A 23,138-nucleotide genomic window follows, 5' to 3' on the forward strand; every position below is an offset into this window, starting at 1 on the left:
TCAAACTTGGATCTCCAGGCTCTAAGTTGAGGGCTTCTGCTTTTTTTTGATTTGATGTTGGAAGTGAGTCAGTCAGCCATGCCCCTCCCCAAGGGGTTTCTTGTCTGAATCATTGACACTGCAGATGTGGGTTTACACACACATGTGCACACACATGCATACCTGCATCACACACAGCAAATCCCAGACCTCCAGTACAGTACAGGCCCCAGAAACCCCCTCCCCACAGCATCCTCGTCAATATAGCCCCAAACATCTCAAATGAAAGAACATTTCGGCAACTCTGAAGACAGCGAATAGCTGTCAGGTGGCTGCAGGCCCAGGTAGGGCGCTCAAGCAGGGAGCACTCTGGACCACCACCCTGCCTCGGAGGTGGGGGTGGCAGGACCTTCCCGAGCCCAGTCTGCCCTCCTGGCCCATAGTGGGCCCTGGGTCAGTCTTGAAAGCAGGCCCCTTAGCACTGCCTGGCCCCACTTGCTGCCTGGTAAATGCCAGCTGCTGCTGCTGCTGTGACAGCCCGGCCCACTACCCTGCCCCTGGCTCCCCAAAGACCCTGCCGGACCCGTGTCTGCACTTTGCCATGCTCTCCTCCACCCTAGAGAGTTGTCTCGTCTGTGCCTTAAGGCCCAGCTCCGATGGCTCCCATAAGACATTCCCTGGCCCCCTCAACCCTTCCAGTTGAATCGTCACCTTCCTCTGTATCACTTCTGCACACCCCACTTTCCTTCTTGGCTGTAGCCCTTCAGGCTCCCCTCCCCTCCCTGCTAAGCCACATGCTTCTTAATTGTGAGGGTGTGTTGCGAGTGGGGTGGGCGGCTTGAAGATGATTCCTCGCTGCTTTCCCCGCAGTATCTAACATAGTGTCACCTTCCAGCCACCACAAAGAAAATGTTCCGAGCTTGTTTGCTGACTGACTGAGCATCTGGCTGGCTGGAGGGATGCAGCCTTGGATAGCCCACTGCCTTGTTTAGAGGGGGAGCCGAAGGCTCTGGGCAGCTGGACACCAAGACGGAAGCCATAAAGCTTCAGGATGCGGGGTGGTGCAGCTTGGCCCAGATCCACACTGCTGCAAGCCGGACTTTGCATGTCCCCTTCTTCCTCCCCGGACCTGGGGCAGCGACCAGGCTCAGGATGTCCATGCAGTGGCCCCGCTGGGCACAGACCTCCAGCGTGCCCTACTTCATCTGCCCATGATCTCTCCCCTGTCCCCTGGCAGGATATGCACCCGTCACTGGCATGTGCCACCCCCTGAGAAGCTGTGCCCTCAACCACGAAGACGGCTTCTCTTCTGCATTCGTGGTGGCCCACGAGACAGGCCACGTGTAAGTGGCACCAGGAGGGTAGGCGGGGCTGGCGGCTCTGTAGCTTTGGGGGCTCTGTGATTTTGGGGGCAGGATAGGGGTGGTTTGCAGCAGAGCGGGCTCTGGTCCCTGTGTCCTGGGAGATGCCAGGGGATCTGGCTCATGGCTGGGCTGCAGGGTCCAGAGCTGCCCGCTGAGGGAGGGAACCAAGGGACCACAGATGGCAATTCAGGGCCTGCCTTGGGCCCACCCAGCCTCCAAATCCTGGGTGCAGGTCCATGGCAGAACCCCTGTCACAGCTGCTGTCAGCTGTCTCTGGGTGGTCTCTAGCCCTTTACCCTGTCCACACTTTGTGGTCTGTTCCAGCCCATGCTGGCACTCGGTGCACCCCAAGAGCTGGCCTGCACCCATCACAAACACACACACTTAGTGCTCAGGCAGTGGGCCAGGGAAGGGCTGGCTCGCCTTGCCCTTGGACTTGGACTTTGTTTATAGCACATTCACTCATTCATTCAACAAATATTTGCTGAGCACCTAGGGTGGGCTGGGCCCTGCCCTAGAAGTTGGGCTGCAGTGGAGAACCAAACAGAGCCCCTGCCCCCTGGGAGCTGCGTCCCAGGGTGGGAGGGGCTGGGCATGAACACACCAGCCACCGCAGCGTGTGGACAGTGGTGCTCGTGGACCACAGCCGTGCGTCCGGGCCTCGTCTGTCTGGCTTTGTGCACAGGGCAGTGCTGAGGGACACGCTTCCCTGGCCTGCCCCTGCCCCCACCCAGGTGAAGGCTATTCTCTGGTGACAGAAGGAGATGGGGAAGGGAAGGAGGCAGCGGGCGGAGGGCAGGTGTGCTGTCCCCCTCCTGAACTGCCCTTCACTGGGCAGGTGGCGGGTCCCTCCTCCCCGGACCCCAGTTTCCTCCCCAGTTACATGGAGGCTGTCCCTGGGGAAAGCTCTAGGCCCTTCTTGCTGTGGAAGCTGATGATTCTGTGTGTTCTGGTGCCAGGAGTTTGTCTTTCTGTATTGGGGACAGAGGCTTCCACTCTCGTCCAGTGGGGGACAGTTAAGCTTAGAGGCCCACTTGTCTGTCCAGAGCCAGTTGCAGCCACCTGGGAGTATTTCAGAGTTGAGAATCTTAGGGCTTTGGCATTAAATGCTGAATATAAAGAGCACAAATGTAGGGGTGGGGCAGCCCCAGGGGCTGCACGCAGAGGTGCTCAGTAAGTGATGTTGGGTGGAATTGAACAACACCTGGTCCTTGTCACTACAGACCTTTGGTCTTGTGGGAGGACAGTGCAGGGGAGCTGCCATGCGATGGTCCAAGTGGCCCTGCCGTGGGAGGTCAGCCCAGGGGCGGGACAGGCAGGGGGTGCGTCCTGGAGCAGGAGTGGGGCTCACGCTGGCCTTGGAGGCTGTGAGGACGTGAATGGGGTTTGAAGAGGGACAAGGCATTCTGGGTGCACGGGCTTGGGGGGCAGAATGAGCCTGACACCCTCCCCCTGGGGGGCAGGATGGAGCCTCAGCTTCTACCCAGCAGCCTTGGAGAGTGGTCCTTCCCACTGTGTGGTGGGGAAACTGAGGCAGGGAGGCAGAGTCCTAGCCCCTGGTCAGGGCAGGGCTTCCCACGGCTGGCCTGCCTGCCCGTCCCCCCAGGGGCCAGTGTCCAGGATGTGACCATTCTCCCCCTTCCCTTGCAGACTCGGCATGGAGCACGACGGCCAGGGGAACAGCTGTGCAGACGAGACCAGCCTGGGCAGCGTCATGGCGCCCCTGGTGCAGTCAGCCTTCCACCGCTTCCACTGGTCCCACTGCAGCAGGCTGGAGCTCAGCCGCTACCTCCCGTAGGTCACCCACGTCCTCAGGGCCAGGTGGAGGGTCAGGTCTTGGGGGACTGTGTGGCCTGCTGCTCTGAGCAGAGGGCACCCATCCAGCCATCTCCCCCAAGTCAGCCCACCTCACCCCCCCAGTGACTTGAATCTTCTAGCTCCCCCCACCTGGCCTGAAACACCCCCAATAGCTCCACAGGTGGGATGGTCCAGTGTTTTAAGGTGCGCTCAGGTGACCATGTGCAGAGAATTGTTAAAAATCCTGGCCCTATCCAAGATGGCTGAATCAGAATCTCTGCCGGGACTGGGAATCTGGATTTGCCGAGTACCTCAGGCAAGGCTCCTGCCTGCTGCAGATTAGGGGCCGTTGTCTCTCCACGGCCCGAGAAGGGTTCCCCACCCTAACCCTCCCTGACCCTGACCCCAGCAGCAGACCCTCAATTCCCGGCTTTGCTGGTCAGCTCCTGGGGTCTCTGGAGAGGCTGAGGTAGAGGATAAATTTTAGACTCAGGCCTGATTTGGATTGGATTTGGGTTGAGGGCAGGTGGAGGGTGTCATGCTGCAAGGTGGGCTAAATTTTCTTCATTCTTCAATGCAAATTGAGCCCTCAAACTGTTCGTGAATCAACCCTTGACCTTGGCCATAGCGTGACCCTCTACTGTGGGCAAAGACGAACCTCCTGTGAGAGCCACAGGCTGAGCTCTTAACCCCAGTCCTGGGTGCCCCCAGCTGTAAATGGAGCCCTCCCAGGCGCAGTCACTGGTCGAAAGCGAGGTCCAGTAGGACTGGAATCCCCGGGGCAGCCCGTTCTCCCTGGGAGAGGCAGCTCATTGGGCCGGTGGGTGAGCAGCCTTTCAGGCCTTTCTTGCTCATGAAAATTCCCCAGTCCCTGGGAAAAGAGAGCTTGGGGATGCCTGCCTCGGGCCCGGCTCACCTCCCTGGTCTCTGCGGCAGCTCCTACGACTGCCTCCTTGATGACCCCTTTGCGCCCACCTGGCCCCAGCTCCCCGAGCTGCCCGGGATTGACTACTCAATGGACGAGCAATGCCGCTTTGACTTCGGCACTGGGTACCAGACCTGCTCGGCGGTGAGTCCTCACCTGGTCTCTGGGGCACCTGGGGATGTCCTGTGAGCCACGCTGGCCGTCTCAGAGCACCTTCCGCCCGCCGGCCAGTTGGCCTGGTGGTGGGCTCCCAGGCTCGGGGCCAGGCAGCGTGGGGGGAGGCTGGGTGAACAGGGCCCAGCCCCCGCCGCCTGCTACACACCTGCCTACCCAGTCACCCCTGTGGGGGTGGGTGCGAGCAGTGGCTTGAGAATGCTTTTTCCCTGGAAAGGTGGGAACAGAGTGGGAGGGTGGCTGTGGGGATCCGGGCTGGGCTGGTAACCTGGGGAGCTTATCTGCAAGGCAGGCTGTGCATCAGGTCAGGGGCTGGGCTCTGGCTGGGGGAGGAACAGTTCCCACCACCTGCTCCTCAGGGCTTTGGCTAGATGTTTGGGGCTAACTCTGCAGCCTAGTGAAATTCTGTACCCCCACATCACTTCTCTCCTGGGGGTCAACTCCATGCTCCCTGCCTCCCATGCCTGAGAAGATAGAAACAAGGGAGCATAACCCTGTCCCTGCCCTGCAGGCCAGGCCAAGGGGAGAGGCTAGGCCTGGAGGTCAGTTGGAGCTATGTGGGAGCCACAGCTGCTAGCAGGGGGCCCAGGCTGAGGCTCAGAGAAGGGGACAGCTCCAGTCTTTGTGACTCCCAGCCCCATCTGGGGCATGTGGGCCCCCTCCTCATCTCCGTGGGATTGCCAAGGTCCTATTTAGCACATTGAGGACCCCTGTGTGTGGCACCTTCCCCACTGTGTAGGCCACACTGGGACACGTGGTCTGACAGAGCACTGCTTTGGGGCTGGAGAGACAGACTGGGATGTGGATTTAAATGCCCAAATGCTGGTGCTTGTAGGTTTTTTGTGTGGCTGGTAGGGGATGATAGGTAAGGATGTTTATTCCCAGATAATCTGACACATTTATCACCTGCTTCTGGCATCACTGCATGTTAAAGTTAGAGGGAATGGGGCTGGGGTGCTCAGCCCTTGTCTAGGGCTTGGGGGGCTGGGCTAGAGACCAGCAGCCCTTAGTGTCCCCCACTCCACAGGGTTTGGGGGCATGGGGAGCCCAGACCTCCCAGAGCCTCAAGCTCTGGTCCCAGGCCTTTGACAAAGTGGCTTGACCGAAGCAGAGAAGTGAGGCCTCAGTGGGAGACAAGGGGGTTTGGGGCTGTGGCTGGCCCCTTCTTCTCAGTGTCCTGTTGGACAGAGGAGAGGGTCCCTGGAGGTCATTGGCACTTGAGGGTTAAGCCCAAGGGCTGCGGGTGTGTGGGGCTCTGGCTGGATGTCCCCAGCTGTCTTCTTGACATTGGCCCGAGCCCCAGCATCCTCCCACCATCCTCTCCCTATTGCTGCCTTTTGCCCCAAGGACACCTGGCCAGAGCTGGAAAGCCAGCCCAGCTGGTGACCCCGGTTCCCCTTGACCTGCAGTACAGTACCTACGAGCCCTGCAAGCAGCTGTGGTGCAGCCACCCTGACAACCCGTACTTCTGCAAGACCAAGAAGGGGCCCCCGCTGGATGGGACCGAGTGCGCACCTGGCAAGGTATGTGTGGGCCGGGGGTCTGCAGGGAGTGACCCTCCTGGGGCTCAGGAGATCCATCCCTTCCCTGCCCCACCCCCTCCAGCTGTGAACATGGATGTGGCGGGAGGGGACTGCTGAAGGACATGTGCCAGCTGGGTGCAGGTAGATAAGCATGGTGGGTTGACATGAACTCACACATTTACCCTTTCTTGTCTCTGTACCACAGTCCTTTGGTTTTGCAATTTGCAGTTTGATATTATCTCATAGCCCAGCTGGCAGGAATGCTGACTCGCATTTTACAGATGAGGAGAATGGGGCCCAGAGGGGTTAAGGAATTTGTCTGAGGTCACACAGAGAATGAATAGCAGAGAAGGGATGAAGGGAAGACTCCAGAGGTCCTGCCTGCCCCCCTTCTCATGCTGTCTCTGCTTCTCCCACATACACGTTCCCCCAACCTCCTACTCCCGGGGCCACCTAATCTATCTTTTCATGTATTTCCTGCTCTGTGTTTGCTCTCTTATGCGTGCATGAGTGCCAGGGCTTCATTTGCCAGGGGGACCTCATGGCCCCTGAGCTGGGATCTGAAACCCGCCTCTGCCCCTTTGCTGGCCCTGCCCTTGGTCACTGTGTGGTGACCCTGTGCCACTCACTGAACTTCACCAGCCCCCAGCCCCACCCCTGACCAAGCCTCCGTCCCACCTCTCAGAGTTGTTCTGAAGTTACTGACTCTTGTCAACTCAGAAGAAAGATGCAAGATGTTCAGGGAAGAGTGATTATTTTCCAGTATCAGCTGATCTCCCACCCCACTAGCCTCCCTCCGCCCTCATCCCACTCCTGCCCTGCTGAGCAGACCTTGGCAAGTGGATGGGGCTTCCCTGTGGCCCTGTCCAGGCCCCGTGGGCTCCAGCCCTATACAGCGGCAGCCAAGCAGCTGGTTACACCTGCTCTAGGTGTTTTGCTTCTTAAGTTTTCCCAGGTATTTTCAAAGTTCCAGGCCCTCTCCAGTTGCAATTTCATGTAACAGTTAATCAGAGGATCTCAGTTTTGGCTGTGCATTTGGAATCATCTGGGGATGAAAATCCCCACTCCTAGAACAGGGAACGACTGCAAATGAGCACAAGGAATCTTTTTAGGGTGACGGAAATGTTCTAAAATTAGATTGTGGTGATGGTGGCGCAACTCTACAAATTGACCAAAAAATCATGGAACTATACACTTAAAACAGACAAATGTTATCGTATGCAAATTTTACCTTATTGTAAAGCTTTTAGAAAAACCCCTTCCCCTAGAAATTCTGACTAAATTGGTTTGCGATGAAGCTGGGGCATTCAGAGTTTTAAAATCTCCCAAGGTGATTCTAAGGTTGAGAATCACCGAGTTAACCTCTTGAAAAAGTTTGTCTGCGTTTCTCTCCTGTTGCCCTGCAGGAAAAGGGCAGGGAGTTAACTTGGTTGAGGCCCCCTTAGCACCTGCTCTGTGCTGAGTTTGACGTAGGGAGTCCTGCCTCCAGGTCTTAGGCTCATCACGGTGAGTAAACAGAGGATCAGCCGGCTAAGGGGGCTCGAGCAAAGCCACACGCAGCCGGCACATGCCCAAATTGGGATTCAAACCCAGGTCTCTGACCCCAGTGTACACTCTCCCTCCGCTGCAGGGAGAGCCTCCCACGTGGCTGGCTTCGCTCCCAGAGACATGTCTGCTAGAGGCCCCTGCAAGGTGGCTTCGAGTTACAGAGCTGAGATCAAGTCCAGGTTACACGGGAAGTTTGTCTTCTCTCCCCTCTTCCTGTCTCAGGGTGATGAAACAAAGGATTGCAGGTTTATTATCATTAGTAATATCTGCCGTGTATGGAGGACTGTGTGTCCCGGGCACGATCTCACTGACTCCATACAACAGCCATCGAGGCGGGTATTATTATCCACATTTTACAGTTGAGGAGTAGGCTCAGAGAGGTTAAGCCACGTGCCTGCAGATGCAGCTCACGGTGGAGGTGGAATTCTGTCTAACCCCAGAGCTCATGCTTGTAATCTCCCATCTCGAAGGCGGATTTTATCCCTCTTCCAAGTCCTTTACTTTGGACCTACCCATGGGGCACCCTGCACGACAGTCTGGGCAGTGGCGGGCACAGGCGACCCCACACCCTCTGCTCCATCTCAGTGGTGCTTCAAAGGTAACTGCGTCTGGAAGTCTCCGGAGCAGACTTATGGCCAGGATGGAGGCTGGAGCTCCTGGACCAATTTTGGATCGTGTTCGCGGTCATGTGGGGGCGGAGTGCGATCCCGGAGCCGGAGCTGTGACTACCCCCCGTGAGTGCATTTGGTTGGGGGGTGGGGTGGGCAGGGGACCCTGCTCCCAAGGGCTAAGGGGCCTGGAAGGGAAGCCACTAGGGGGTAGGGGATGGGAGAGAAAGGCCCCTGCAGGTGGTTGCACATTCGAATGGATGAGGACTGCAAAGTTTCGGGGGGTTGGCAGATTACCCCCTGCATTTTTTAAATGATGCATCAGGTATGACAACTGTGAATATGTCTGAACCAGTGATTCTCAAACTTGTGTGTAGATTTCCCCAGAGTCTGGGTGGGCCTCCTGTGATTCTGCTCCTCGGGTTACATTTTGAGAAAACACTGATCTAAAACTCCAGTAGCCACGTCTTAGGAGAATAAATTCTCCAAGTGCGTTTTCCATCACAGGAGACAAAGCTTCCTTTATTTTTTCTTAACTTACACCTAACATCAAATCCCTCCTTCCACACCCACCCAAATGTCAGCAATCTGGGGGAGAAGAGGTCCTTTCCTCCTTTCTCATCCGCTCCATGGTTTTGTAACTTCTGAGCCCCGACCCCATGGCTTCCATCTCCCAAACTGAAGCAGCCTGTTTAGAACCATTTCCCAGGTATGCAGGCTGGCCATGGCCGGCCGTGGGGGTCAGCCAACTGGAAGAACGTGGGGATTCTGACCTCCACACAGGCAGGGCTTGGCCTGACCCTTCACGGCACCCAGTGATGAATGCAGCAGGCCTGCAGAGGCCATATAGTCAACCTCCCTCTAGCATCCTCTGGAATGGGCATTTATACTCTGCTTGTTTACTTCTGGGGATGGGGTGCTCACTACCTATCAGAGCAGCCTGTTCCTTTGTCAGATGGCTATATTGACCTTTTAAAAATATGAGCCAAAATGAGCTGCCTTATAGCTTCCACCTGTTGGAGATATGAAAGCCAGGCTGAAGAAAGGCCCAGCAGTTCCGGCTCTGAGTAAACCACCTGCAGTCAGGAGAAACAGCTATCCCCTTGATCAAAGCTGTTATTTATTGAACTCCTCTCTTGTAATAGTAACTTTTTTATTTTATGAGGCTTAAAAGATATAATATGTGTATACCCTCAGCTCTATGCCCAGAGAAGCATTTAATAAATGGCAGCTGCTGTTGTAATTACTGTTATTATGGTGTATGGAGCCCTTTCTCCCTAGCAGGTGGGATGCTGAGCACTTATGTGCATAAGCCCATGTAATTCTCCCAGCCCACATGATCCTGCCTGGGAGCTGGGAACTATTAACCTCGGACTCGGCGACACTTTCTATCAACAGTCTTACTTGGTTCTTTTAATTTAATGGAGAAGAATATAAGTTACTTCAAAGTCCTTTTTCTTATTTGTTCTTCATAGGCACACCAAGAGGCAGGCAAAATAAGAGATATTATTGTTCTTCTCTTAAAGGATAAATTAAGGCTTGGCATGGTTAAGTGACTTTCCCAAGGTTGCACAGTCAGGACTTGGAAGCTTGCTACTCTGATTCCAAATTCAAGCCCCTTTCTATCACTTCTTAGTTTATTATGATATTAAGTGGAGTTGGATAGCAATAGGAGTAGTTGAGTCATTGATTAAGTGCCCATTGTATGCAGGCCCTGGGTAACGAGATGAAGGGGTATACAAAAGATGAATAAGACTAATTTCTGTTCCAGCCTGACTGGTGGGTATTAGCCTGTCCCTGTCTCTGCGTGTCTCTCTGTCTCACATACAGGGGAATAGGTAGTATGTGTCTGAAGGGTGGAGCTGTCAGGGAGAAAGAGGAAACTGAGCTCAGCGGCTCCACGGTGGAGTCACTGTCGGGTTTATGAGTTTGAGGAGCCCTGTTTTGTGCCGTCCTCAAAAGCCCAGCCCCCTCAGCCTGCCTTTCCCGCCAGCAAAGTCACCAGGTTCTCTGCTGCCACAGCCCAGCCTATGGAGGCCGCCCGTGCCCGGGGCCCATGTTCGAGTACCAGGTCTGCAACAGCGAGGAGTGCCCGGGGCCCTATGAGGACTTCCGGGCCCAGCAGTGTGCCAAGCGCAACTCCTACTACATCCACCAGAACGCCAAGCACAGCTGGGTCCCCTACGAGCCTGAGAATGGTGAGCAGGCCCTGCCCCCCGCCACAGCCCCCCAGTGTTTGCACCCCACTCTGCCCGGCATCCCCCATGTCTTCCCAGGCTGGGCCTCCCATTGTTTTCCAGCTACCACAGCTGGAAACCTGCTTAGACTGACCAGTGAAGTTGGAGGGATGGTAGGGGCTGGCTGGCCACCAACCCTTGTGCAGCCCTGTGTATTGCACACCTCTAGGGACACTGTCCTCATCAAAGTCATCCCTGATTTGTTTGTTTATCATGGCATTTTTCTGGCAGATGCAAGTAAAGTGTCTTGGGAAATGCACATCACCCAGAGGTGGCATTGAGGCTGGAGTAGGGCTGGTTGTTGGGGTTGGGTGGCTTTCAGACACCTGTCCTCACCTGCCCACGGCATTGCAGGGTGTGGATACCCTTATCTGTACATACCCAGTGTCCTGGAAAGTCCAGTCCTATTACGTGCCAATAGTTTAGGCTTTACTACTTGTGCTGTTTCAGCAGTCATTGAAGGTGATCTGACAGGCAGGCAGATGGGAGCTCCTTCAGGCTGCTCTGGGGCAGACACAGACCCAGACTCACGCAGAAGGTCTGGATTTGGGTCCACACTGGTGTCGTTCCCATTGGTTTTGAGCTCCCATAGTGGTGGAGATAAGCCGGCAAGGCACTGGGATTCTTGGAGTCTGCTCTGGATTGAACTGTGTCCCCCTCCAAAGTCATGTTCAGGTGCTAACCCCCGTCCTGTAGATGTGAACTCAGGATCGTCAACGGTCCTGTTAAGATGGGGCCCAACTGAATCAGGGTGGGCCTTCGTCCATCCGCTGGAGTCCTTTTAGGTGGAGGAAATTGGGACATCGAGTAGGAGGGAGAAAGAGAGACGGGGAGAACGGCAGCTGTGGCCGTGTAGTGGAGGCAGAGGCTGGGCCATGGATGGCCGGCGGCCACCTCCAGAGCCCTGCAGACTTCAGAGAAACACCTGGAATTTGGACTTCTAGCCTCTAAAAGTTGAGACGATGAATTCCCATTGCTTAAGCCAACCAGTCTGCAGAACTTGCTAGAGCCGCCCCAGCAAACTAAGGCAGTAGCTTAGAGCCTTAGGTTGAAAGGGGCCTTTATAGTCCTCTATGCCACCCCCTCCACCCAGCCCGGTGGGCCCAGCTTCTCCACTGACGGGTGCTCTCAGCCCTCCATGCAGCCCTCTAACTGGACAGCTCCAAATTAGAATGGCCGTTCCTCTCTCGGCCTGGGGCAGCCCCTTCAGAGCCCCCCCCCCCCCCAAGTGTCAAGCCACTGAGCCCTGAGCTCTCCATTTCCCACATAGAATTTCAGAACCCTCTGGTTGGAAGGGACCCCAGAGGCCTGCCCGTTCCCCACCAGTGCACAGACTCCTCCAGAGCACCCTTGCAGGGGGCGTCTTCCCTCTGCTTGCATTCCTCCCACTCTGGGGAGCTCACCACCCCCCTGCCACTCTCGGCCGGCTCCCCATTGCTGACCAGAAACCTGCCTGCCTGAGGGAGCTGGTCGGGGGCCTGTCCGGGCTCTGGCCTCTGGCTTGAATGCCTGAAACCCAAGGTGGTATTGGATATTGTGGCTCCAGATGTCACCAAGTGTCATGGGAGCCCAGGGACTAGGAACAGGGAGCTGGACAGACTCCTTTGAAATCTGAGGGAGGGACTGGCTTTCAGCGCCTTCCAAATCCATTCAGAAACCAAACAAGCAACTGCTGCGTGGATAGGGGAAGTGTTGGGAGACCATGGGGCAACTGGACTTAGGGCTTTCCCAGGGCTTTTAGACAAATTCCAGGAAATTAGCTAAGCCCCAGCCTCCCCTTTTCTAAGCAGCACGGCAAGTGTTTATATGTTCTCTGAAACCTCCTTTTTAGGACATCAATAGCCCAGACAGAAAAGATAACATTTAATTGTTAGAGCCCTCACTGCTGCTCCACTTACCAACCCAAATACAGACCACTGTTCTGCCTTATGTTCTTGCAGCTTCGAATGTCCACAGGCAGGTGTGAACATTCAGACACCCGTTGTATCCTGTGCCTGGTGAAGTGCATATAGAGGTCCAAGTGGGACTTGAACCGGGCTGCCTGGGTTAGGATCCTGGTTCCATCACTCTCTATGTGGCTGTGTGACCTTGGGGAAGTTCCTGAACCTCTCTGGTCATTATAGAGTTTCCTCCTCTATAATGCTAGAACCTACTCCCTTGGGGTGTTGAGATGTTTAAATGAGTTAATTTATGAAGCGTTTCATGTGGCGTACCCAAGGTGTGTAAGTTTCAAAGTATCTGGTGCGTGATTAGCATCACTGAATGCCGGCTGTTACTACTGTCCTTGTTGTTGTTGTTACTATTAGTATTGTTTTATCACTTTTTTTTTCTGAACAACCTGATGTGGCATTTTACTGACCCAGGATAATAAAAATAGGGAGCTGAGGTGCAGAGAGGCCAGATAATTTGCCCAAGGTCATGTGGCTAACAAATAAGCAATTCTGCGAGACTTGAACTCCCAACTCCACGACTAGTGGAGTTGGCCATGGGAGCTTCTTGCTGGGAGGGAGTGGATGTCCCCTGGGCCAGCCCACATCCTCTGAGCCCAGCTGGGGGTTCAGGGTGGTCCCTCTCCCCACAGAGGCCCAGAAGTGTGAGCTGATCTGCCAGTCGGCGGACACAGGTGACGTGGTGTTCATGAACCAGGTGGTCCATGACGGGACCCGCTGCAGCTACCAGGACCCGTACAGCATCTGCGCCCGCGGCGAGTGTGTGGTGGGTGCTCTTCCCTGGGCCGCCCGTCCCCCACCCTGCCCTCCCTCTGCTCCCTGAGAAGAGGAACATCGCCTCACCCTCCCCACCCATGATGCCCCTTTGCTTCTCAAAATGACCCTGGGATGCTGGAAAGGGATTCCTGCCCAGCCCCATTCGAGAGCAGAAACAGCAAGGATCATTATCATGTCAGGTTTAAGACCTTGCCCATGTCACATGGCAGAGCCCCTTTCAGAGATGCCTCTGGGAGCTGGGTGCATGGGCCGCAGGTGGCTGGGGCCTGGGACTGGGAGGACGGAGCTGGGGCCTGCTGGCCCAGGGTGTGTGTCGGGGTAGGGGTGGGGGGCTCTTCCCACTGACCCCACACCTCTGACTTTAGCCCGTCGGCTGTGACAAGGAGGTCGGGTCCATGAAGGCTGATGACAAGTGTGGAGTCTGCGGGGGTGACAACTCCCACTGCAGGACTGTGAAGGGGACGCTGGGCAAGGCCTCCAAGCAGCCAGGTGAGCCAGGCTGGGGGACGATGAGGACAAGTGACTGGGGTTCTGGGCCAGCCAGGGTCCCTCAGGTGGGCCCGTCCTCCTTGAGCTGTGCCAGAGTGCAGGGCAGGGGAGAAGACCCTGGAGCCTTTCCCTGGGCCTTCCCAGGCTGCCCAGGGCTGGTGAGCTAGAAGCTGCCACTCATCGCCTCACGTTTTGCCCATGCTGCTGCCCACAGTTGGGGCTCAGTAGCTCCAGGAAGCATTTTCCTGCTAGGCAGTGTGTTGTCATAAGAGCTCAGCCATCTCTTGGGGTTGTGGGTGAGAGCGAGGGGTCAGACAGGTCTGCAAGTGTGCTCAAGGTGTGACTGGTAATTTTCTTTTAGTCTCCATTCACCATTTTTTTTTTTAAACCCTTGGTGCCTCCTGCCTTGGAGCTCCCTCCACTCCTCTCTTTGCTTCCCATCTAGACAAACTTGCTATTGAAAAGGACCAGATATTAGTTCTTTACACTTTAGTATGAATGGAAGGACTTCCTTTTTGGAGATGTTTCAGCTTTGCCTTGCCTCTTCCTGTGGGAGGGAAGGTTGGTGGCTCTGAGAAAGGCTTCAGGCCTCAGATGGGCCCTCGTGGCCTGCTTCACCTAATCCTTACAGTGACTTAAGGTGTGAAAAGAAACAAGGGACAGAAAATCAGAGGAGAGACAAGGAGGGGAAAGGGCAGAAGAGAGAGGAAGAGGAGGGTCAACAAAGTGGGAAATAATAGCAACTAACACACACACACGAACAGAGCCCCTTAGAGTTTAAGGACACTTTTAAGCCAAATACGTTATTTGATCCTGGGGCCAACCTTGTGGGAAGGTGCAGTTCTATTTTACAGACAAGAAAACTGAGGTTCAGAGAGGTTCCCTGGAGACTCAGAGCCCTGGGTGCCTGTGCGGGAGGGTGCTGGGCAGTAGGGCGTCCTGCTCAGGATGCTCATTTGTTTTCCGGAACCTCCGCTGTGGCAGGAGCTCTCAAATCAGTGCAGATCCCGGCAGGCTCCAGGCACATTCAGATTGAGGAGCTGGAGAAGGGCGCCCACCGCGTTGGTGAGTGTCAGGGTGCCGGAGGGGGCAGCTGGGCCCTGGGAGCTGCCCTCTGGTCGCGGGGAGCTGGGGGAGCAGAGGAGGTACAGGTGCAATCTTGTAAAATTGATAATGGGAAGAAGCCCCCTTTTGAAATTTTAAAAAAATTAATGTGGAATAGGTAATCCATTCACAAGTTTCACATCTCAAAGGTATGAAAGGAGATATGGGGAAGAGGCCAACTCCCAGCCCCGTTCCCCTGCTCTCGGTTTCCTTACCCCAGGTTACCACTGTTACCATTTTTTTCCTGCACATGGATGCCTTTTAAAGGAAAAACATTTTCATAGACTGCATGTTTCATAGACTGGATGTTTTTTTTCCTTTGAAGCTTGAGCTTTTATTTTCAGTGTTATCATAGTTGAATAGAAATAAAGGAAACAGTCAGTGCAAATAGCCTGACTGACGTGAGCAGCCCCCTGTTAATACAGCCGGCTGTCGCGTTTAGCCCAGAACGTCCCCTGGTCCAGGTTTTATGTTAGATTTGCCAGACATCCCCTCTTCCAAGATTCCTTTAAAGCTTCTCCTAATACAGGCAGTCTTCAGGGCTTCCGAGTCTCAGGTCCAGCAGGCGGGGCGGAGGTCCATCGGTGGCCGCGCAGCCAGGCAGGAAGGCAGCAGGTTTTGACAGCGGGCGGCAGGAACCAGCGGCACCTCACTTTTTTCCTCCCGCTGGTTGCTGTCCTTCACCCACAGTCTTGAGTCTTTGAGGGTCTCTGAAGGTTTTTACCATTTTACTTCATGTTAAGAGAATTTTTTTTAAGCTTTGCTTTTGGTCAATTTTCTTTTTCAATCTCTCAGGCTATTTTTTTCCCCCTTTAACCTTTTTATCTTGAAATAATTTCAAACTTACAGGACAGTTGAAAAAAATAATACAAAACTCATGCAGAGAACTCCAACAATCCCCTCTCCCTCAGATACCCACATCCACCAATTTTAACATTTTGCCATGTTTGCCGTATCATTCAATCCATCTATTTCTCTGTCAATCACTGTCTGTCCATGTGTTCATCTATTTAGTTATTTATTTTCTGAACATGTGAGAGTACATCGTATACATTATGCATCTTGAATACATAATACTTCTATGTATGTTTCCTAGGTACAAGGATATTCACTTATGTAACCACCTTCAGTACTGTTACCAAGTTCAAGAAATTTAGCATTAATAAAAAGCTTACAGTCTATATTCCAGTTTTTTCAATTGCCTCAATAATGTCCTTTGAATCTTTTCTTCTACTTTATTGGATATAGTCAGGATCACATATTGCATTTAGTTGTTTTTGTCTCCTTAGTTGCTCTTTTTTTTTAATTTGTGGGACATAAACACCCCCCCTCTCAACCACTCCTCAACATTCTATTCAGTGGGATTAAAACCCTACACCAGTTATGCATTAACGTCCAATTCCTACTGCCCCTGGTAACCTGTACTCTATTTTCTGTCTATGAATTTGCATTTTCTAGCTATTTCATATAAGTGGAATCACATTATAGCTGTCTCTTTGAGTCTGACTTATTTCACTCAACATGATGTCTTCACAGTTCGTCTATGTAGTGGCAACATTTTTACAGTTGAGTAATATGGGTAGGGGAATATGATACGTATATATATATTTTATATGTATAGACCACATTTTGTTTATCCATTCAATCATTCCAGTGATTCAGTGTTGATGGACACTTGGGTTGCTTCCACCTTTAGGCTATTGTAAATAATGCCGTTTTGAACATGGTGTACAAATAGCTGAGTCTCTATTTTCAATTTTTTTGGGAATATACCTAGCAGTGAGATTACTGGGTCATATGGTAATTCCATGTTTAACTTGTTGAGGAACTGCCAAACTGTTTACCACAGTGACTGCCTCATTTTACATCTCCACCAATGATGTTCAAGAGTTCCTATTTCTCAACATCCTCATCAGCACTTGTTATCTTCTTGTTATTTTAAAAATCATAGCCATTCTAGTGGGTATGAAGTGGTATGTCATTGTGGCTTTGATTGAGGGGCATTTTTTAAACTATTGCTCCATGCCAGGCCCCATGCTGGGCTGAGGACACCGAGATGGAGAAGTGCTGACGGCAGCTGGGAGAGCCGCAGCCTGTGCGATCTGTGCTGTTCTTGTGATGATGATAATAGTCATAGGGCAGTGCCTACCACTCATTAAGTGCCTACTGCATGCCAGGCCCCCTGCCAAGTTCTTTACATGCAGGAACTCCTTTAATTGTCCCTCGAGCCCTATGGGTGGGGGTGGGGGTGGGGTGGAGGTGCGCTAATATTTTCCTCATGGGGCAGTAGCCCTATGAGCTTGGTACAACAATCATTCCCATTTTATAGATGGGGAAACTGAGGCAGCAGAGGGCAGCTAAGTAGCTTCCCCACGGTCAGACAGTCTGCCTCTAGAGTCTACAGGCCTAACTAACCTTCATGCTCTGCTAGAGGAGTTTAGGGAGGGTAAGATCCCCGAAGGCTGGGCAATCAAGGAAGGCTTCCTGGAAGAGGAGGAAATTGTGCCAATCCTTAAATAAGGGTGGAGACTAGTCAGGCAGGAAGACAGGAAGGCAGTGGGGATGGGAGGAAAGGTGTGTAGCAGGACGCAGAGGCAGGGACAGTGCACTTGGGGACAGCATGGTGACCTGTCCGAGGAAGAGCTCAGGTGGGGAAGAGTGGCAGGGAGACAGGGAGGCCCGAGGGGCCCGCTGGGAAGGTTGTGAATGTCACATTCGCAGGCCCCTGAGGAGGGAGATAGAAATCTGTGTGACCCTCTCCCCCCACCCAGTGGTGAAGAACCAGGTCACAGGCAGCTTCATCCTCAACCCCAAGGGCAAGGAAGCCGCTAGCCTGAACTTCACCGCGATGGGCCTGGAGTGGGAGTACACGGTGGGGGATGCCAAGGAGAGCCTCAGGACCAGCGGGCCCCTGCCCGAAGCCATTGCCGTGCTGGTGAGCCCCTCTGCTCGCCCCTTCTGGGTCGGAGGTGGGAAGACATCCAGGGCAGGGCAGCTGGAGCTGGGCCTCTCTGCAGGACTCGGCAGGGGGCCCGGCAGCCACCGTCCGCTCTCAGCACCCACCTTGCTGCCCCAGCTCCACCCCCCAGTCTGTCTCTCCTGCCGAGCCATGCAGGCCTGGTGCAAACCTGCTTGTTCCCAGTATCATCAGGACCTTCCATCCTGGGCCGGGCTCCTTCCTCATTGTGCTTAAAGACTGGATAGTTCCTTGGCCCCAGATGGCTAGTGTGGAAGGAAAAAGAAACAATTGTCTTGCTGTCACACCATAGGATGCCATGCTCAGGTTGTCTGTTCTCCTTGATGCAGGGTCAGAAATGGGGCCTGCAGGGAGGGCTCTTGGGGCAGGGGCAGGAGGGACACAGGATGGCCCCCTTGTCATCCTGGTGTCCTCCAGTGTCCCTGTGCATTACAGCATTGCCAGCAAGTAAGGCCCAGGAGTGGCTCTCAGGCCATTAGGGCAGCTGGCCTGGGGGTGCTGCCTGGCCCTGCTGGCCTCCTGAAAGGGGGACAGACCACTGTCCACACCCCCTCTCCCCACACCGTGGTCCTAGACCCAAGGAGCGGGGATTGCTAACCCAGCAGGCCACACCAGGAGTGGCTCCCTCTGCAGTGCCTGGCAGCCCTGGCTGGTGGCAGGGGCCCAGGTTCGGACTTTGGTCTTGGTTTCACCCTCACCAGTGGGGATGTCCTGGGTGGCAGTGTGTGGCCTATTGATGTCGGCATATTAATTCGATCCAGTACACATTTCTCCTCTCCCTGTATTTGGTGACCATCTAAGAGAGTCAGGCAGTGCAGAAGTTCTGGGCAGCTGTTCTCGGGCCCGGTGCACACTTCACACTCAGTCTAGTTGGTCACCTGACTGCTGACCTCAGCATCCTCACTGGGCCAGGCTGGGCGCCCTCCTCCTCCCGGCTCTCCCTGCTTCTTCTGAGCCCGCATCCTTCTCCCAACCTCCTGCCCACACTGGGCTGGCTTCTCTGCTCTCCTGTCCTTCTGCCACCACCTCTTCCGCCTCCCCTCAGCTGCTCCCCCCAGGAGACGGTGGCTCCCGCAGCAGCCTGGCCTACAAGTATGTCATCCATGAGGACCTGCTGCCCCTTATCGGGAGCAACAACGTGCTCCTGGAGGAGACGGACACCTACGAGTGGGCGCTCAAGAGCTGGGCCCCCTGCACCAAGGCCTGCGGAGGAGGTACCGGCCTGCCCCAGCCACCCAGCCACCCTGTGGGGATAGAGGGTGCTAGAGCAGGATCCAGGGTGGCGCCTCTGCTCTCTGAGAGCCCAGCAGCTGTGCAGAGAGGTGGCTGTCCAGAACTACCAGGGGAAAGTGAGATGGGACCAATCAAGGAAGACATCCTTCAGAAACAGACGCAGGCAGGAGGGTGCGCAGAGCCACAGGGGGAGGTGGGGCAAGGAGGGGCCTGGCTGAACCAGGCCCACGGGCACCTGCCCTCCCTGCAGGTATCCAGTTCACCAAGTATGGCTGTCGGCGCAGACGCGACCACCACATGGTACAGGGGCATCTGTGCAACCCCAGGAAGAGGCCCAAGCCCATTCGCCGGCCATGCAACCAGCACCCTTGCTCCCCGCCTGTGTGAGTGTGCCCAGGAGGGGCGAGGGGCCTGCTCCCCGACTCTCCCTGCCTCTTCCGCTCCCCCAATTCCCCTGCCCTGGAGCACGGAGAGCCGACCAAGTGCCAGGCTCCACCCATGGCCAGTGCCGTCCTCCCTGCCCCTCAGACCCCTCAGGGGTTCTGGGTTATTAACTTCCACTCCTAGAATAAATAGGATGCTTCCTTTGTTCCTGCTCTCCTGACATTCTTTTACAGATGGGGAAACTGAGGCCCAATCTAGGGACACAGATTTCCTTCAGTGCCCTGACTTACCCATGTAGGTGAAAGGATTTCTGAGCTTCCAGGCCCCAGACCAGGTTGCTGCCCATCAGCTCCTCTTCATCAGGTCATCTGTGGCCTGGTCCCCCAGCCATGGTCGAGCCCCTGATTGGAGTTCCCCAGCCTGAAGATACAGGCTCTTTTGAGCACTAGGTCATGTTCTTGGGATTATCTGGAGGGCCTTTGAAGAGAGGAAAGACCCGTGACTCAGGGAGAGATCAAGTCAGGCCTCCCTGAGCCTGCAGAGCCAGCCCCAGCACCCCCAGTCCCACCTGGCTCTCCTGGTCTCCCCCAGGCAGGCTCAGGGGAGCTGGAGATAGGAACCTGCAGAGGGCCGCATCCGTCCCCCGCCTCCCAGACTGACCGCAGTTCCGGCTCCCTCCAGCAGGGGGAGCCCTGGGGCCGGGCGTGTGATCAGCTGCTGACCAGCCACCTGTGGCCAGCCTCAGCCAGGCCTTGAGACGGTCTCCTCCAGGCTTCTCATTGACTTTTTACTTAATCCCATATACTTTTACTCAGGCCCCCTTTTCCACAAACTCCTGTGATCACAGAGTGTGCAGCGAGTGAACAGAATCCACTCCTCAGTTGTGCATTTGCAAAATGAAGTTTTGGCTTTTTTGGTTTTTGTCTTTTAAAGGAAAGGCTTGTCTTTAAGAATGTGCCTGAAAGAGCCCTACCTTACCTAAAGATGCCTCAGGAAATGGAGGGGGACTAGGAGTCGGGGAGCCGCCCCTCTCTCTACCCTGCCAGAGCAGCTTTGCTTATGTCTAACGTGTCCAATGATCTTCTGCTTGAGTGGAAGGGTTTGAAAGGGAGCTCCATGGCCCAAGGGCATTTGGAGACCATCAGCTTAGGTGCTCAGTGTTAAAGCTCTGTGGGTGATGACAGTAATGGTGCCTGCCATTACTAAGTGCCTACTGTGTGCTACACACTCTGCCAAGTTCTTTATATATATGAAGTCCTTTATTTGTCCCAAGAGCCCCACAGGTGGGGGGTGGTCTACAATAAAAGTGGGGGCTTCCGTCTGTTTTGTGCACTGCTGTGTCTGCACCTAGGACAGTGCCTGCAGACGCTCAAATCCTTACTGGGTGTTGAAAGAATCCTGATTTAAAGATGAGGCAACTGAGGCCTAGAAGAGTTGGTAGTTTGCCCAAGGACACTCTGGGTGCCAGGATTTAAATATGCATTATACTTATTTTTCAGTGAGGAATCAGAGAGCAGGAGAGAGTAAGGACTCCCAAAGGCCACCCAGCCAGGCAGCTGCAGTGCGTTCTGACCCCTGCCTGTGGCTGCTCTGTGGGTGGCAGGCGGCCCCCTTGGAGGAGATTCCACCTCTCCTCCATTTCTCACCCTCTTTGTCTCTAGGTGGGTGACGGAGGAGTGGGGTGCCTGCAGCCGGAGCTGTGGAAAGCTGGGGGTGCAGACGCGGGGGGTGCAGTGCCTGCTGCCCCTCTCCAACGGTACCCGCAAGGCTGTGCTGGCCAAGGCCTGCCCCGGGGACCGTCCCGAGGCCCGGCGGCCCTGCCTCCGCGTGCCCTGCCCAGTCCAGTGGCGGACCGGGGCCTGGTCGCAGGTGAGTTGCTCCCAGGAGGAAAAGGGGAAGCTGGGCCCAACGCACACCTTTTTGGGGGTCCGGGGGAACTTCCGAGGGATCTTCTGGTGCTCTCGCCAGGCAGAGACTTTCTGGTTGAATTTCTTTCTCCCCACATTGGCTCTTGTTTTTCTCAAAACTAAGTTGAATAGCTCCCATGTGCATTTGCTGTGGCTATGGGCAAAGCCTTTACATTCATTTACTTTAAGCTTCACCCTGCGCTGTGAGGCACGGGTTAACATCCCCATGTGTCAGATGCACAAATTAAAGCATATTCTTTTGTTCAAGAAGTATTTACTGATTTGATGGATTGCATGGTGTGTGAACACATATCAATAAAACTGCAAAAAAAGAAAAAAAATTTACTGAGTGCCAGCTACGTGCCAGGCATTGTGGTAGGAAAGCCAGGGATTCCACATCAGTCAGACAAACCTGGTTCTTGCCCTAGTGAGGGAGACATGATAGACAAGGAAACAAATAGCGAAAGTGTTTGCAGATTGCAGTTGGCATGTGGGGAAATCAGCAGCGAATGTGATCTGGAGCTGGGGCGCGGGGTGGTGTGTGTGTCAGGGAAGACCTTTCAGAGCAGGTGACATTCAAGCTGTGGCCTGAGGGAGGAGCCACGGGAAGAGGGAATAACGGGGAAAGAACCCAGGGTAGGAGCAGAAATTGAAATGACAGTGGGGTGGAGCTTAATGGGGTGGGAGGTGGGGCGGGCAGGGGCTACAAGATGGCATTGGAGACGCAGGCAGGGGTCAGGTGGTGCTGTTAGAATAAATCCGAGCTCTTTGCAAGGCCTGCACCATTTGAATGCAGGTTTAAAAGATCACTCTGGTGGTTCTAGAAAGAGTTCATTGCTGGAAGACCAGGAGAACAAAAGACAGACAGGGAGCAGGCTGCTGAGTAATTCAGGGGAGAGCTGCTTATGGCCAGGCCCTGGGGATTTCCACAAGGGAAAATTTTTAATGTCGTGGGGTATTAGGGTTCTCCAGAGAAACAGGGTATGTGGGGGTATTGTTTATATATATGTATACATGTATATATGTGGGTATATATGTTTGTATGTGTATATATATAAGATTTATTATGAGGAATTGGCTCATATAACAATGGAGGTTGGCAAGTCCAAACTGTATGGCAGGTTGCAAGCTGTAAACTGATAAACATGATGTCAAGTCCTTAGTCCAGTTCCCCAGGGAAGCTGGCTGAAGTTGAGTCCAGATTTCTCTTCTGACTTCTGGAATCCTGAATTCTGGCTTTTAAGACCTCCAATTGAATTGGATGAGGAGATCCTCACTTTGCTGAGGGCAGTCTCCTTTGTTGGTAGTAGATGCAATCAGTTGAGTATAGTTGCAAATCCCATCTCGAAATACCCTCGTATTACAAGCAAGCCAGTACTTGACCAAACAACTCAACACTATAACCCCCATAACTCAGCCAAGTCGATGCATGAAATTAACCATCACAAATGGGTTTTCTCCAAAAACTAATTTGATCAAGGAGAAAAGCACAGTGATGCATATTGTTATAGCAAAACATCAGGAAACATCTTAAATGTCCATCTGTGGGAGACTGGACAAAGAAATCATGGTCTGTTCATATAAGAAAATATTATACTGTAAGAAAAATGAATACATTTGGACTGTACTTATCAATATAGATAAATAAATCTCAGGAAAATTAATTTAGGTAAGAAAAAGCACTGAAATATGATACTCCCAAGGGGATACCATTTACTTAATGTTTAAAGAGACACAAAATAATATTTGAAAATATGTTAGAATGCAGATTTATTAAAGCTGGTGGTGGCATTTGAACAGGCTTTCATTAAGTTTCCTATCCTTTTTTGTCTGTTTGAAATACTGCATAATGAAGAGGATTTTTCAATGCCCCAAATCCCCGCACAACTCATGCAGATTTTGTATTCTTCTCTATAATGATAGAGATAGCTTTATTTGGCTTAATACAAAACAAAGATTTCGGGTCCACAAAGACCTCATAGACAAAACTAACAAGGACATGTCAGACGGTGGCGATATTTGCCACTTGTAAGACGGACGAAGCACTTGAGACATTAGCTGGTATCTCGGTAATTGTTCATGTTGGGAGAAGGAGCCATGATGTCCCGAGGCTCTGAGTGCCCCGTGACCTCGTGTCTCTCTCAGGTTGTCCCATGTCCCGGC

At 53.7% G+C, this 23,138-nt stretch overlaps 1 protein-coding gene across 1 annotated transcript in view; it reads left to right on the plus strand.

Moving 5' to 3' along the window:
- Positions 1 to 23,138, plus strand: part of ADAMTS14 (ADAM metallopeptidase with thrombospondin type 1 motif 14) — a 69,940-nt gene that overhangs the window by 41,673 nt on the left and 5,129 nt on the right. The window contains exons 7-19 of the mRNA XM_037804684.1: positions 1,217 to 1,322; positions 2,994 to 3,137; positions 4,077 to 4,209; positions 5,649 to 5,762; positions 7,896 to 8,044; positions 9,941 to 10,116; positions 12,737 to 12,870; positions 13,247 to 13,370; positions 14,355 to 14,435; positions 17,246 to 17,409; positions 18,497 to 18,665; positions 18,935 to 19,067; positions 20,730 to 20,937. Of these exons, the coding sequence (XP_037660612.1) occupies positions 1,217 to 1,322; positions 2,994 to 3,137; positions 4,077 to 4,209; positions 5,649 to 5,762; positions 7,896 to 8,044; positions 9,941 to 10,116; positions 12,737 to 12,870; positions 13,247 to 13,370; positions 14,355 to 14,435; positions 17,246 to 17,409; positions 18,497 to 18,665; positions 18,935 to 19,067; positions 20,730 to 20,937 (1,835 nt within the window). The remainder of the gene's footprint in view (positions 1 to 1,216; positions 1,323 to 2,993; positions 3,138 to 4,076; positions 4,210 to 5,648; positions 5,763 to 7,895; positions 8,045 to 9,940; positions 10,117 to 12,736; positions 12,871 to 13,246; positions 13,371 to 14,354; positions 14,436 to 17,245; positions 17,410 to 18,496; positions 18,666 to 18,934; positions 19,068 to 20,729; positions 20,938 to 23,138) is intronic.

The sequence above is a fragment of the Choloepus didactylus genome, chromosome 15, assembly GCF_015220235.1.
Source record: "Choloepus didactylus isolate mChoDid1 chromosome 15, mChoDid1.pri, whole genome shotgun sequence".
NCBI lineage: Eukaryota > Metazoa > Chordata > Mammalia > Pilosa > Megalonychidae > Choloepus > Choloepus didactylus.